Here is a 16081-nt window from a genome sequence, read left to right as displayed (position 1 = left end):
TCTTCTCACAGAAATGGCCTGGCAAGCAGGTGTCTATCTCATCCCACTCCAGGGTTGACAATGAGAACAGAGCCCAGGCAGAGGCTGTCACAGATCTGGAAAAACCTTGTTTCCCATATCAGGGACCTTTCTAGTTCTTCCTTGAGCCTTCAGGATCTCCCTGTAGTTTGCAGGACACTAGGAACAATTAACTACTAATTTTGGACCTGCTCTTGTCAGTGAAACTGATCCCTTTAAACTCTGTTTCCCTGGGAGAGGAATTTGGGATCCCATAAGTGACTCGATCTTTCCCATCTGTTTTAGGAACAGGCCCTATCACAAAGAGGAAAGACTTACTTTCTGAACTTACACAAATAAAAATTATTGCATTATGTTTTATTATGTAGCGTTGAAAAAAATATACTGAAGCTATCAAGAAGAGAAAAAAGCAAATGTGTCTTACTTTATTCATAATAGTATGCAATCTACCCATTTACTGTGGGTCAGAAAATAAAAGAGGCATTGTTAAAATTGTAGAAGTAGTACATCCAGTTTAACAATATTACATTTGTTTAATCCTTTTAGTACCATGTTGACACATTGATTTCCTATAGTTTTAAGTGTCCAATTTCATAAAAGCAGTGTAACTTTGTCTTCATTTTATAATGAGTTTGCAGCATATAAGAACCTTCTTTTTCATAGACCTCTTCGAACAAAAGTTGTAGAATTATTCTGCAGATGCAATGTTAAAAGATCATGTTTTTTATCCTGGGTTTGGGGCCACACTCTGCAGTGCTCAGGGCTTACTCCTGGCTCTGCACTCAGAGATCACTCCTGGCAGGACTCAGGGAACTTATGAGGTTCTGGGGATCAAACCTGGGTCTGCTGTGTGCAAGACAAGTGTCCTACCCACTGTATTATCACTCAGACCCTGTAAAGAACTCCCTATCACAATCCAGTTTGACCATAGTTTCTTCACCTAAACCACAGTCTTCAAACCTTTCACACATTTCTTTACATTTATTAAAGCAGAACTAGCTGTTGATGAAAGTTATTTCTCCCTTTTTTACCTCCCAAAGCACCCTAGGTATCTTCACTTATACTTGTGATTTTATAGTTACTGCTTGCAGACTGAAAAATTCCCTGAAGAGGGTAAAATCTGTTTGGTTCCCCTCTAACATTCAGACCATGTGTTCTTCCCATGTGCGTCTAAACCACAGCCCAGCTAATTACAGCCGAGAGCAAGTTTTGTAGCCTCTCTGTGCTTTCACAGTTTTCCATCTGTGAAATGGTCATAATACTTATCTCATGGATTTCTTGCAAGATTTCATTCTAAAATAATTAACCAATGCTTTGAACTATGTCTGATAAATACCAACTAATCCAAAAAATGAAAGCAGTTATTATGGCCTGGAAAAATGTCTGGCACAAGACACTGTGTAGTAAGTAATCATGAAATGAATAGATGAGTGAAGTAGAAGTGGAACTAATTAAATATTCGACTATCTCAAGCCCAATACTTTTTACATTTTTTTGTTTTCTTGAATAATATAGAAAGCTCAATGTTAGAAAAAATAGCAAGATTCTAACTACCAAATAATGACTCCACTAATTATCTGTAGAACTGGTTATTGAACTAACTGAAAAAAATTTTTTTCTTCGAGTTTGATGCTTTGGTTTTTTATCTTAATTCAATATACCTTTACAGTATCAACAAATGCATTTCAAGCAATTGATTAAAAGTACTGTTTGTGTTGCTATATTTATATGTTCAATCAATATTTTGGGTATGACTGATTTTGAGAATGAATGAATACATACATATGATTTGATAAACTGATAGCTTAGACTAGTGTGTAAAACAAAACATGCTATGCATACAATTAAGTACATGTTTTAGTGAGACTACTACAATAGGGCAAACATTCATAAATGATGAATGTCTCAAAGAAAAGAAGTGAACTAGGGCTATCTAGATACAGATAAACAAGGAATTATTGTCTGCGAGTCTTTGAATAATTGTGAGATAACAGAAAGATTATTTTTTGTTCCATATTCTTTGAACTGAAAGGGTTAATTGCAATAGAATTAGGGAGAGTGGGGTGGGGACAAAGTCAGTCTTAATCTTGACTATTACCTGGTAAAGCTGAAGTAAAATTTAACATTGTCAGCACTAATTGTGAATGAGGTGATACTGTTCTGCAGGACATGTCTTAAAAATTGGTGAAAGTTGAAGGCTGGATCAATAGTACAGCCAGTCAAGATCTTGGATGCACCTGACCTAGGTCCCGTGGGTTTGATCCCTGACATCCCATCTGGTCCCTCCAGTGCCATCACATTAGGAAAGATTCTGCTACTCTTTGGTGGAGAGAGAAAGGCAGGATAATATGCACAACCAACAATTCATCTTCCAATAAGAATTCTGCATGTGGAAAGGAAAAAATTCCAATAAATTTCTAATTCTAGACCTTAACTCTTATTAAAGCAAAAAATTTATTAGAGGGCAATACATACTATTATTAAATTAACATAAGGGAAAGATTATACCTTATAAGTCATCAAGTAATGAGAAACGAAGGAAGATGTTATGAACAGTTTGAATGAGAACTCAAACAAGACAAAAAAGCAGTTAGAAATTAGGAAATAATAAGAAAAACATAAAACTGGTCATTATCCATAGGAAAATAATTATATTCCACCTGATGAATATATTCCTTTGCTTTTTTGACAAGAATAATCCTCCTCCACCGAGATATAACCTGGCAGCTACACAAGTGTGGCCTCTCCGCTGCTGCACGACCATGGCCCCGCAGGCCAGCTAAACTACTTTGGGCACCAGCAACTTCTTGCAGAAATGTCTCTAGACTGTGAGCTGAGCCCCGGCCGCCATCTTATGACGACCACAATAGGGAGGTACGAGCTTGGAATGATGCAATTTCTGGCAGAAATTTCCCTGGACTTAGTTACTAAAATACAGAAATCCAAAACCACGCAGCCGCGATAGACCTCATATCTCTTCATTGTCAGCAATGGAAAACAAATTATCAAATGCTTCCTTTTCTACAGGTTTGACTTTGGGGGTGGGGGGGGAAACTCCAAACAATAATAGTGAGTTTTTTGTTAAAATATTGAATGTAATCAAAGTAAAGAGAAAAGTAAAGTGAAATTTATCAGCTACACAGGAGGGAGGTGGGAGGCAGGGTGGGGGGAGGTATACTGGGGTTCCTGGTGGTAGAATATGTGCACTGGTGAATGGATGGGTGTTTGAGCTTTGTATAACTGAGACTTAAGGCTGCCTGAAAGCTTTGTAACTTTCCACATGGTGATTTAATAAAAAATTTAATAAAAATATATAATAAATAATAAAAAATAAATAATAAAAAGTGAATTCAAAAATAAATAAATAAAGGACCCACAGAAGTAAAAAGAATAAATAAATAATTCACATTACTATGACTATACTACAACTAACATTGCAAAATAAAAAGACAATTTTTTTTGTCTTACAAGACAAAAATAGAAGACCTCTTAAAATCAGATACCCTAGAAGATACACCAGAGAGGATATTTAAGTCTTTCATGCTTTTTCAAATACTACATATATACATATATGTATATATATAAGTTACATATATATGTAATTTGTAGAGTATATTTTATAAGAAATTTTAAACTGAGTTTTTTAGAAATGCGACTTAGGTGAAAATTAAGGGGTGATTCTAGTTCTGTCTTTGAACTTCACTGCTACACACCATTTCAGAAAATCATTCAAATATCTATGGCAGTAGTGACTGTGGTATCTGTGCTGCAAATATAGTAAGTGAGCCTGCCCTTGAAGCTAGAGAGTCCATAAAGATATTTGTAGATGTTTACATATAAATTCTAACATCTAATTGCTTTATCACACCAAACAGTATCAAAAGACTTTTGAAAGACTTAAAATTATTACAAATTATTTTCTTTGTTTCTTTTTTATATTACAGTTTGAACAGTGAGTTCACATGGTTAATGTGTTTTTACTAGAGCTGGAAATGGAATCCAGGTGATATATTTGCAAGGCATATGCTCCACCATTCAGCCATACAATCTGACTTATAGTCTTAATTAAGCTCTTTTAAAGATGATATAGTATTACAAAATATTTCCTAGAAAAAGGGAATACTGATCTGACTGGGTTGAAAAGGGGTGTATAGAGTTACTTACTGAAAACTAGATTAGATAAATGCAATTCAAGACAGCAGAACCAATATTGAAAACCATGTCTTTATATAATCTAAATCTGTCACTCAGGCCTTCCTTCTATTCACTTTTCATCTTCTTTCTGCCATAAATATAAACTCAACAATCAGGTTTATAAAATTTTGCATATGTAGTATATACTAGGTCTAATGTCTTCACCAGAGATCTAAGTATTGATGAAAGCATTCAGCATATTATATGTAAATTATTATGCATTATCATAATATTAGAAGACATATATTTTGCTTCTTGGGGGGCCACAACTGACTGTGCACATGGGCTTACTTCTGGTTTTGTACTCAGGGATCACTCCTGGTGCGGCTTGTGGTAAATAAATGGGGTGACAGGGATCAATCCCAGGTCAACTGTCTGCAAGTGTCTTCTGCACTTTACTATCATTCCAGTCCTAAAATATATATATATATATATATATATATTTAATAACTACTGTTATTAATGCCAATAATCAGATTCTTTGTGGTATGGTGATAAAAGCCAGACTTAGAAACTGGTAGAATTACAATTTTACAATACCAGGTCTTGATGACTGTGCTGAGAGCAGGAACACTCATTTTTGTAGTCTTGAGTTATGTCTCCTAATTACACACTTTAATCACTTAAATAGACAGAACTAGACAGAAAAATTTTAAAACTCAATACACAGGAGCAAGTACAGGGTGTATAATCAATTGGAAACTAACAAAGAAGCTTAGAATAAATGAGTTTTTTAATATTTCCTACACAGTTTCTAGAATGAAACAGGTACCAAATAAATAGTAACTTCTTCCAACCTAATTTTAATCATGCCTCCCATCCCAAATACAGTCATTTATCACTCATCAAGACATCAATACAATAAGAACTCACACTACTAAACATACATACCTAAATTTAAAGCTACTAATACATCTGGAAGAAGATAATGAGAGCAACAATAATAGTAAGAGACTTTAACATTCTTCAATCCCTGCTGGATATGTCAAGTAGGCAAAATTTCAGAAAGGAAACACCGTCTTTCAAAGAAAAAATGAAGATATGGGACTAACAAACATGTATAGGGCTCTCATCCTCCCAAAAGTTGAGTACACATTATTACATACAATGCACATGTGACATTCCCCAAGACAACCACATGCTGGGTCACAAAAATATATCTTCATAAAATAAAGAAGATAGAAATCTATCAACTATCCTCTCAGACCATAATACTTTGAAAATGAAAATTAATCACAAACAGGAGTGGGAAAAAAACTCTTGGAAGTTAAACCAAAAAACAAAAACAAGCATAAGAATTTTGTGAAAAAAAAGAAAAAAAAGAACAGTAGAAAGAAGACAAAGAAGAAACTCTGATGAATAAAATAATGAATATAAAAAAGGAGAAAAATACAGCCACTGACAAGTGAACTGGAGAATTGATCTATAGAACTGAGCTTAGGGAGTGGGGGGGAGAAATGTCTGTAAGGAACTATGTTATGTGTGCAGGGTTGAGGAAATCGGGAACTCTAGTGGTGAGTGTCATGTTGGAACACTGCAAACATAAAAGCATCATTAACATTATTGCAAATTATTCAATAAACTATTTTTAACATTTATTTTGAGTAGTTTACAATATTGTTAATGATACTGTAAATTATGTTATGATATTATAAATTATGAAGTATGATATATGTACTTCAAACAAAATAAATATTAGGAATTATTAAGTAATTTTAATATTCCTAATGATATTTTCCCAAAAAAATCACCAAGGAAAGTTGTATTAGTACCTCAATAAAAATGGGAGAAAAAACAATAAACTGTGGCAAAGAGCTGCCAACTAGACAGGAAATAAAGCTGGGAAATAAAACTAGCTCTAAGCAAATAAAGATGGGACAATTTGAGTATCAAAAAAGAATAAAACCAGGGCTGGAGCAATAGCACAGTGGGTAGGGCGTTTGCCTTGCACGCGGCCGACCCGGGTTGGATTCCCAGCATCCCATATGGTCCCCTGAGCACCGCCAGGAGTAATTCCTGAGTGCATGAGCCAGGAGGAACCCCTGTGCATCGCCAGGTGTGACCCAAAAACCAAAAACCAAAAAAAAAAAAAAGAATAAACCCCATGGTGGTTTTAACATAATAAAATATTAAAAATACGCAAATCCACAATACTGAAAAGAAGCCCAGAATTATATGACATATAAAAATATAAAATGTAAAGGGGAAGCATGAACATAATAGTTTTGCAGTATGTGATATTGGAGAAAGATTACAAAAGTATAAAATAAAATCCCTTATCTTTTTTTTTTGTTCTACTCACTGAAACTACAAAGTTATTCATGATTGGGTTTCAGACATACACTGTTTCAACACTTATCCCTTCACCTGTATCCACTTCCTTCCACTAGTGACCCCTCCCTTCCATTCCTTCCCACCCACCAGTCTGCCTCTATAATAGGTGCTTTTTGTTATTGCTTTTATTTTTGGTGGGGAGGTTGGCAGGAGGCTAAGATTTGATAAAGTTTACAATACTGTTACTAATAGTGTTTTATATGTAACACTTTATCACCCTTAAGTACCTCATTCTCTTCTCAGTTGAAGAAGTTTCTCAACCACAGACCTTGCCCCCTCCCTGTCCTATCCCTCAGGCCCCCAGCAAATGGCATGTTTCCTACTAAAGACCAGTTCTCATGTTCTTTGTTTCCATTGTCTTTGTACATTTGTTATTCCACCATTATGTTTCTTTATATGCTGTATGTAAGAGAGATCATTCTGTGTCAATGATATTTAAAAAGTTATTCTTAAAAATAATTTATCTTTAGAGTTTAATATAAGCCCTAAAATATAAAAACATTAGAATAAAATATAGTGTGAGATATCCTTAATTATTAATTTGAGGATATGATATCCAAAACTCAAGCAAAAGAAACAAACATCAAGACTGTATCAAACTAAAAAGTTTCTACACTTCAAGGAAACAATAAAAATAATAATAATATTAAAAGGCAAGCTATAGAATAAAGATTTAGATTTACTTCTGTAATATCTAATATCCAAAATATATAATACACTCAAACAACTGAATAATAATAAAACAAAAAATCTTACCCATTAAGAATTGACAGGGGGAGGAGCAATTGTACAGCAGTTAGAGCATTTGCCTTGTATATGGCTGACCCTGGTTTGATGCCTGTTACCCAATATGGTCCCCAAACCTGCCAGGCATGATCCCTGAACACAGAACCAGAAGTAAGCCCTGAACACCACAGAATGTGGCCCCAAAACAGAATTGGGGGTCTGGAGCAATAGCACAGCAGGTAGGGCATTTGCCTAGCATGCAGCAGACCTGAGTTCGATTCCCAGCATCGCATATGATCCCCTGAGCACCGCCAGGAGTAATTCCTGAGTGCAAAATCAGGAGTAACCCCTGAGCATTGCTGGATGTGACCAAAAAAAACAGAATTGGACAAATCAAGCTAGAAGATAGCACAGCAATTAGAGTGTGTGTTTAGTAGACATCTAACCCGGCACCACATGGTCCCCTGAACAACATTACCTGCAGCCCTTAAAGCCCACAGCACAGCGCAGGTGCCTCAGGTATCCCCAGCACTGCAAGATGTAAGCACAATCACACCCTCTGGCTCTTGCACTGAATTGAATTGACAGCATAGCAATATAGCCCTAAAACTCCTGAGCACCACTTAGGAGCCCCCCACAACCAGAAAAAAAAATGAGCAGAGAAAATGTATAAACATTTTTCTACTTGGTATATGCAACTGACCCACAGGTATATGAAAAGGTGCTCACATGACCAATCACCAAGGAAATACAAAATACCAATATCACAATGATATGTTACCAATTGACTATTATCAAAAAAGCAAAGTACTAGATGTAATAAGACAGATATAGAAAGCAAAAATTGCATGATATTTCTTAAATGTAAAATCTAAAAATGTCAAAATACGTAGAAGCAAAAAATAAAAGTAGGCACCAGGGACAGAGGGGTAGGGAAAATAAAAGTTGCAGTTATGTAGGATAAGTAAGTCTTGACATCTACTGTATAGTATGATGACTATGGTTCAAAATATATTAATACTGGAAATTTGATGAATAAATTTCAGGTGCTTTGGTCACAAAACACAACTAGTAACGATGTTACTTTAGGAGTTGGTGTGTTAGTCTCACTACAGCCATAATGGCTCTAGATAAGTGTGCCAAAACATACTTTAAATACGAGTGATTTTACTCAAACACTTTTCTAATGAAAAATAAACTAAAGGTTTCCATAGTCCATATGGAATATAGAAAAATTTGCATAATTTGCCATAAATGCTTACAGCGCTCAGGAAGCACTTTCATTTACAAATGTAGTATAAAGAGTGTAATAATGGCGACAAATAAAGATAAAGAGATGCACAGGATGAGATCTGGGGATTTTCCAGATGCAAGAGTTTCTGTCCTAGGGGATTCGCATGTACCTCTCTCATGGTGTGTGTGTGTGTGTGTGTGTGTGTGTGTGTGTGTGTGTGTGTGTATACATGCTCACTTGTTTCCCAGCCACAGCTTAGAAATTTTCCTGCAGGCTTCATAGGCTTGAGGGATTATTTAGTCAATCTTCAGTCTCTTTTTTTTTTTCTTAGACAATGGGAGAAAGGACTGGAATTCTCAAGTCTCTAATCCTGTTTTGGTCTTTTGGATGGTCAATCCCACCCTGAAATCGTCCCAGAACTCACCAAGAATCACCTAAATTTGGAAAAGGAAACCAGAAGAGCCCCAATTAAATATGAATTTTAGATAAACAAAAAATAATTTTTTAGTGTAAGTATCTTCCAGTGAAATCCTGTATTTTTAATTAGCAACCCTACAATTTAATAGCCAGCTATTCTATCAGTGAAACAACTTGGCTTGATTTATTATAAATGTTAATGATTGGGGGCCGGAGCAATAGCACAGCGGGTAGGGCGTTTGCCTTGCACGCATCCAACCCGGGTTCGATCTCCAGCATCCCATATAGTCCTCCAAGCACTTCCAGGATTAATTCCTGAGTGCAAAGCCAGGAGTAACCCCTGAGCATCACTGGGTGTGACCCAAAAAGCAAAAAAAAAAAAAAAAGAAAGAAAAGTTAATGATTAATGATGTTTATGTTAATACCAAATGGAAGTGGTTTATACAGCTTAGAAATTCATTTGATTTGAGGGGGTGTTCCCGCACAGTGCTCAGTAGGTTCAGGGGCCACAATCTGCTGTTCAGCCCAGTGGTACTAGGGTCCTCGAGGGTTACACCTGGATGAACTCAAGGGACCTTAGTTTTAAGTTCAAATTTGGGTACCAGTGAATGCCTGGTATGTAACCCTGACTGCTGAGTTATCTCTCCATCCCCTAGAAACTCATTTTTATGGTTAGTGACATAATACAGAAAACTAGTTTAATCTGACAAAAATCTATACAGTGAGAAAGTATGGGTAATGAGATGCTGGCCCACAAGCAGAATGAAGACATCAGTCATCGCGCTTCTTACCTGACATTTACCATCTGGAGGATCACTCTGATGGCATGCTAGAAACAGATTCAACTGTGTTTCCCCACAGCACAATGAAGTAAAACCAAGTCATTCATAACACTTGAAGTCCTGCAATTTACTCATTCCAGATTTTTGCATGGATGTTTTAGTTATCTAAGGTGTGCAAACAAAATTCCAGAAACCGAGCTGCTTAAAAAAACAAACATTTAGTTAATCACCGTCTGAAAACCAGGAGACTGCTGGTGGATTCAGTTCCTGATGAAGACTCATTCTGGTTTCCAGAATTTTACTTTCTTACTTTCTTTCTTGCTTCACATGGTAGAAAAATCATCTCCTTCTTATTTGTTCTTACAAAGACACTAATCTCATTCATAGAGCCTCCACGCATAGGACTAATTCATCCCAATGACCCCACTCCTCAAACTTCACATTAAATTCATGATTCAAGTTTCAATATATGAATGAATCTGGGAGGACTCAGATATTCAGTCTATCACCATAGAGATTTGAGTAAAAATACAAGTGTTTATCCAGAGAGATTTTTGATATTAAAAAAACATAATTTCTGATGGTTGTGTAAATTGTGGATTGACACACCTAGAGACCCTCCACGGGTGAGAAAAAAGAAGATACTACCCTGAAATCTAGATAAAATTCACCAAGAGGCAAGTTTTATTTTAAGAAACTAATAAAACTAATATGATTCCACCTTTCAGAGCTGTTTATCACTTGGAGTCTCCGTTTGGGTGATTGCACTCTAGTAAATTAGCTCACTGAGCGTCCAAAGATTCTATCTGCGTCCAGACAGTTCATTCATCATGCTTAGCATTTGGATTTCAACGCAGCTTTCCCACATATTTGCCAAAATGCCACTGAAGTAATCACAAAAACCTCCCAGTTTTTTGATTTACCTAATGCCTTAAATATTGTCAGTGACTCTGGATTTAGATTTATGGGAACTTTTTAAACCCACCAATCTGAAAATTTTATATAACCAATTTATTAGTTTATAAATACTTATTGATTTTAATTTTGTGCCAACCAGGACAGGAACTTCAGTAATTCAATGTGCACATCCCAGAAAGCAATGCAAAGTGGTGTGGAAATAACTAAGTGTAAACCTTTAGACATCATCAACATTTAGAAATTTGTATAGTCAACATGGTGCTTAAATTTCACTTTATTCAAATTCATAATATTATTTTGTGAGTTGGTATATATATACATACTCATACAACTTGTCATTCCCTCAGACTACTGCCAGATCTATAATATAGTTAACTACCTGTATTGTTCTACAACTTGTTAACTTCATTTATTCTCATTTGATTTCCTGGTTACTTTCACTCACAAAAGGAGAAAAACAAATTTTCAAAGGGAGAGTAGCATTTAAAGTAAAATTTTATATTCTCACTTCAGCTTGTTTAGATTAAACTCTGTATTTTTTACCTTCTCCCTAAGCAAATAAAAAAAATGTATATTTCTTTTTTTTATTATTTACAGTTGGATTGGGTGTCACAGCAAAGCTCCCGAAGTGTTCTAGGGTTTAAGTGTTTATTATGTATCATTACTAAATACCTGATAGGTTAAAAATGTAATCATTTAAAATATATTCATGCTTCCTTCACTATTAAATTTCTCTAACAGTGAAAAGATTAGTATTCTATTTTTTATGACAAAGAATATTTTTTCACTTATAGGTATTTACCAAGACATGTTAAAATACACATTCATGAAAGGAGTTATAGCACAGTGGGTAGGGCATTTGCCTTGCATGCTGCTGACCTGGGTTCGATTCCTCCGTCCCTCTCTGAGAGCTGGGCAAGCTACCAAGAGTATCCCGCCAATATGGCGAAGCCTGGCAAGCTCCTCGTGGCATATTCTATATGCAAAAACAGTAACAAGTCTCACAATGGAGATGTTACCAGTGCCCACTCGAGCAAATCGATGAGCAACGAGATGACAGTGATACAGTGATATAATTCATCATATTATTCAACTTTAAAAAGTACAATCTAAATTATAATTGGTTAAACTATCAACTTTAATACCTGGAATAAAAAATCTTAATAAAAACAAGGTTTGTATAATCCAAAATAAATTATAATTGGTCATATTGCCCTGCTAATTTGATAATATTTTCAAGTAGGAATATGGAATCCAAATCTATGCCATTGTCATATTTCTTCAATATTACCTGGTGATCTAGTCAGTTATTACCACCTGGTTCCTAAGTGTGCTGGCAGTAATTCCGTAAACTAAGTAACTTGTGTTCTCTTTTGGTTCCACATATCCCAAATTATTGGACTGAATGAAATGGTAGTCACCATCATCATCATCAACTCCCTAGGTTGAGCACAGGGCTAAGTACCGTCTCTTTACTAATTCTTTATGGTATTTAAACAGTACATTTAAAAATAGGTACATGAGCTGGAGACGTGACTCAAAAGACTGGGACACATATTTTGCATGCAAGAGCCCTGGATTCAATTCCCAGCTCTGGACTCAATTCCATTGTCTCTCCCAATATTTCCAGGAGTGGGGCTGGAGTAGTACAGTGGGTGGGGCATTTGCCTTGCACATGGCCAAACCGGGTTTGATTCCCAGCATCCCATATGGTCCCCGGAGCACGGCCAGGAGTAATTCCTGAGTGCAAAGCCAGGAGTAACCCCTGTGTATCGCCGGGTGAGACCCAAAAAGCAACAACAACAACAAATTTCCAGGAGTGACCCTGAGCACCATACCAGGAGTAACCCTAGAGCACTGTCAATGTGACTCATAAACAACAACAACAGAAACAAAACAAAAAAAACTAATACTGAAAGGTGATTCTAACTATAAATTTTCTTTTCTACTTTCCATTTTTTTGACATATGTGAACACAATGAATTGTTATCAGGAGCTTCCTCTACGGGTAGCCTTGGTCTCTACAGGTTGTGACCTCAACCTCCATTCCAGAAACTCGACTTTTCAGTTCGAGCATCCTCTCTTTGACTGATCCAAGTGACACAGATATAATGTCCACTGATCAGATAGTACTGACTACGACAGGTAACCATCCCCACAGATGACTATTCTACCATCAGCCAATCAGTTCCAGAAACTTCACATTTGCCTACATCTTTAGTGGACAGTGGGTTACATTTGGTAACCAAGACACAGGTGAAATGGGGGCTGGAGCGATAGTACAGCAGGTAGGGCATTTGCCTTGCACGCAGCCGACCCGGGTTTGATTTCCAGGATCCCATATGGTCCCCCGAGCACCACCAGGAGTAATTCCTGAGTGCAGAACCAGGAGTATCCCCTGTGCATTGCTGGGGGTGACCGAAAAAGAAAAAAAAAAAAAAGACATGGGTGAAATGGATCTATCTCCCATTTCTCCCTCCTCTGAGATAGCAGCTCTCAGTAGATTTACTCCCACTCCAGATGGTTTCTTGGAGAACAGCTCTCCTGTGCCCACCTTCGCAGTACTTCACCACTTGTTCTATGATTGCCACAGCCAAGGATGGAGAGCTTCAGTCTGCATGTCATTAACATGCCATTCTCCAACAACCTATTCAACAAGTGTTCTCTGAGTTCTGGAGCAATAATTCATACAGCTGGTGAGTGCATACCTTGTACAAGCCTTTGTGTAATGTGTTACTTTGTAATAAAATCATCAGATGTCTTAAGCAAAGCATGTCAGAAGAGACAGGACTCTGAGAGAGCTTAACTGAAAGCATTCAACTAATTCATCTAAGATGAATTCAGATCTAAAAGGCTAGTGAGTTCTGTGGCGAACACATAGGGCAGCTACTGGGAACTGATTTATCCTTGAGATCTTTTCTAGAATATATCACCCGGGGCTGAGAATAAGGTTGAGTGGTAGAACACAAATATCACATGTGTGATGCCTTGGGTTTGATTCTTTGCATTAAAAAAACAAAACAAAACCTCTCACCACCCCAATGAGGACCTGAGTTGCCGCCCACAAATGGCTCCTGGCTCCTGAACGGCCATGATCCCAGAGGCACCAAGACCAATCTCAGAAACCAGCGGCTCCTAGCAGAAATGCATCTGGACTGAGCATTAAACTAGGCGCCGTGCCATCCCGGGTGGGGAAAGGTGTTTGTTCCTTCTGCCTTTTCTCCCTGGCAGCGGGGTGGCCACCACCTTTTCATAGCCCACTGGACAGCTAGCTATGAGACTGCAGTGACGTGACACACGAGGTCTCACAGGATGGGGGTTAGAACCAGTCCCTCTCCCAGCCCAGATTAGGCCCCGAGTTGCCGCCCACAAATGGCTCCTGGCTCCTGAATGGTCATGATCCCAGAGGCACACAAACCAATCTCAAAACCTAGCAGCTCTTGGCAGAAATCCCTCCAGACTTATTACTAAAATATCAGAAATCCAAAATGCTCTTCATATCAGCAATAGAAAACAAATTATCTAATGATGCCTTTTCAGCAAGCCTGAATGTTGGGGAAAATTCCAAATAATAATGGTGGATCTTTTGTCGAAATTTTGAGTGTGATCAAAGCGGAGAGAGAGTAAGGTGGAAATCATCTGCCACATAGGTGGGGGGAGGGGTGGAATGAGGGGTATACTAGGGTTCTTGGGGGTGGAGGGTATGCACTGGTGAGGGGATGAGTGTTTGATCATTTTATGGCCAAGACTTAGACTGGAAAGCTTTGTAACTGTTCTCACGGTGATTCAATAAAATAAAATAAAATAAAAATTACCTATTTGGTTACCCCGTTAAATAAAATAAAATTTAAAAACATGGAAAAAAATAGTTCTTAATTTTGCTATTCTGGGAATGGTGCATAGTCACTAAGCATTGAATAGGAATTTTAAAACAATATAAGTGAATTTTTCTAAATTGCTATGCCACAACTTGTTTCTCAGGCATTTGATGAAAGATTCAAAACTAAAATTACTGAGCATAGACGAGGACTGTCCAGATGACATGTATCCTTTTTTAAATTTCCCTTAAGTTTTAAAATGCAAAACAAAAATAAAGAAAACCTTAAAGGTTTTCATCTCTGATTTCTAACAAAGAAAGTTGGTTATTTGAAAACTCATATTTTATGATAGATCCCCACCCCCAGATGCACACATTTATTTTGTTGCTTTATGTTTAAAAGAAAGATAGGCATTAAGAAATATTGATGAGATATCCTCTCACACCACAGAGAAAGGCACACATCCAGAAGAACAAGAACAACCAGTGCTGGCGTGAATGCTGGGAGAAAGGAACTCTCTCATTCATTGCTGGTGGGAATTCTGCCTGGTCCAGGCTTTTGGAAAACAATTTGTATATTCCTCAAAAAAACAGAAATTGAGCTCCCATTTGACCCAGCAATGTCACTTCTGGGAATAAAGTCTGGGAGATCAAAAACACACAGCAGAAACATTATCTGCATTTCTATGTGTATCAGTGGTATTCAGGATAGCCAAAATTTGGAAACAACCTGAGTGCTCAAGAAAAGATGAGTGGATAAAGAAACTATGTTACATCTAAATAATAAAATACTATACAGATGTTAGTATTTACTAAATACTATTAGTATTTACTAAATACTATTAGTAAAAATGAAGTCATGGAATTTGCCTATAAATAGATGACCATGGAGAGTATCATGCTGAGTGAAATGAATGAGTCAGGAGGAGAGATAGCTATAGAATGACTGCACTCATTTATGGTGTATTAAAAAAAATAGTATGAGATTAATATTCAAGGCCAGGGAAAACAGGCCAGGAGTGGTCAATGGCTGGAATCTACCACAAGTGTGTGGATGGCAGAGAGTGATTAAGATAAAGAAGGGACCAGTATGACAATAACAGTTGGAAATGATAACTCTGGACAAGAAATGAGTGTAGAAAGTAGGTAAAGGGATAAACATGATAAGCTTTCGGATTCTATATTGAAAACCATAATGCCCAAAAGGATGGGGGGGGGAGAAAAACTGTGGGCATTGGTGCTGGAAATGTACACTGGTGGAGGGATAGGTGTTGAACATTGTACAACTGAAACACAATCATGAACAGCTTTGTAATTGTCTATTATGATGATTCAATAAAAAATATATATAAAAAGAAATATTGATGAATGTGATACCTCAATTCAAGGCCAGCTAACATTAAAGACACAAAGCATGAATAAATTCCTGAAAAGATTGCTTGGTCCATTTCTTTGAAGAATGTCATGGGTATCCTTATAGGGATCGCGTTGAATTTCATATGGAACAACAAACACCCACGAATTGCTAAAACAATTCTTGGGAAAAAGATGATGGGAGGCATCTCCCTTCCCAACCTCAAACTTTACTACAAAGCAGTAATAATCAAAACAGCATGGTACTGGAACAAAGGCAGAGCCGCA

At 36.9% G+C, this 16081-nt stretch overlaps 1 protein-coding gene across 1 annotated transcript in view; it reads left to right on the top strand.

Moving 5' to 3' along the window:
* IMPG1 (interphotoreceptor matrix proteoglycan 1) overlaps positions 1 to 16081 on the top strand; it is a 101823-nt gene that overhangs the window by 76176 nt on the left and 9566 nt on the right. The window contains 4 exon segments of the mRNA XM_055136703.1: positions 12676 to 12758; positions 12760 to 12864; positions 13217 to 13290; positions 13292 to 13319. Coding sequence (XP_054992678.1) covers positions 12676 to 12758; positions 12760 to 12864; positions 13217 to 13290; positions 13292 to 13319 — 290 coding nt within the window.

Source organism: Sorex araneus, chromosome 4 (genome assembly GCF_027595985.1).
Source record: "Sorex araneus isolate mSorAra2 chromosome 4, mSorAra2.pri, whole genome shotgun sequence".
Lineage (NCBI taxonomy): Eukaryota > Metazoa > Chordata > Mammalia > Eulipotyphla > Soricidae > Sorex > Sorex araneus.
This window is presented reverse-complemented; position numbering and strand designations above follow the sequence as displayed.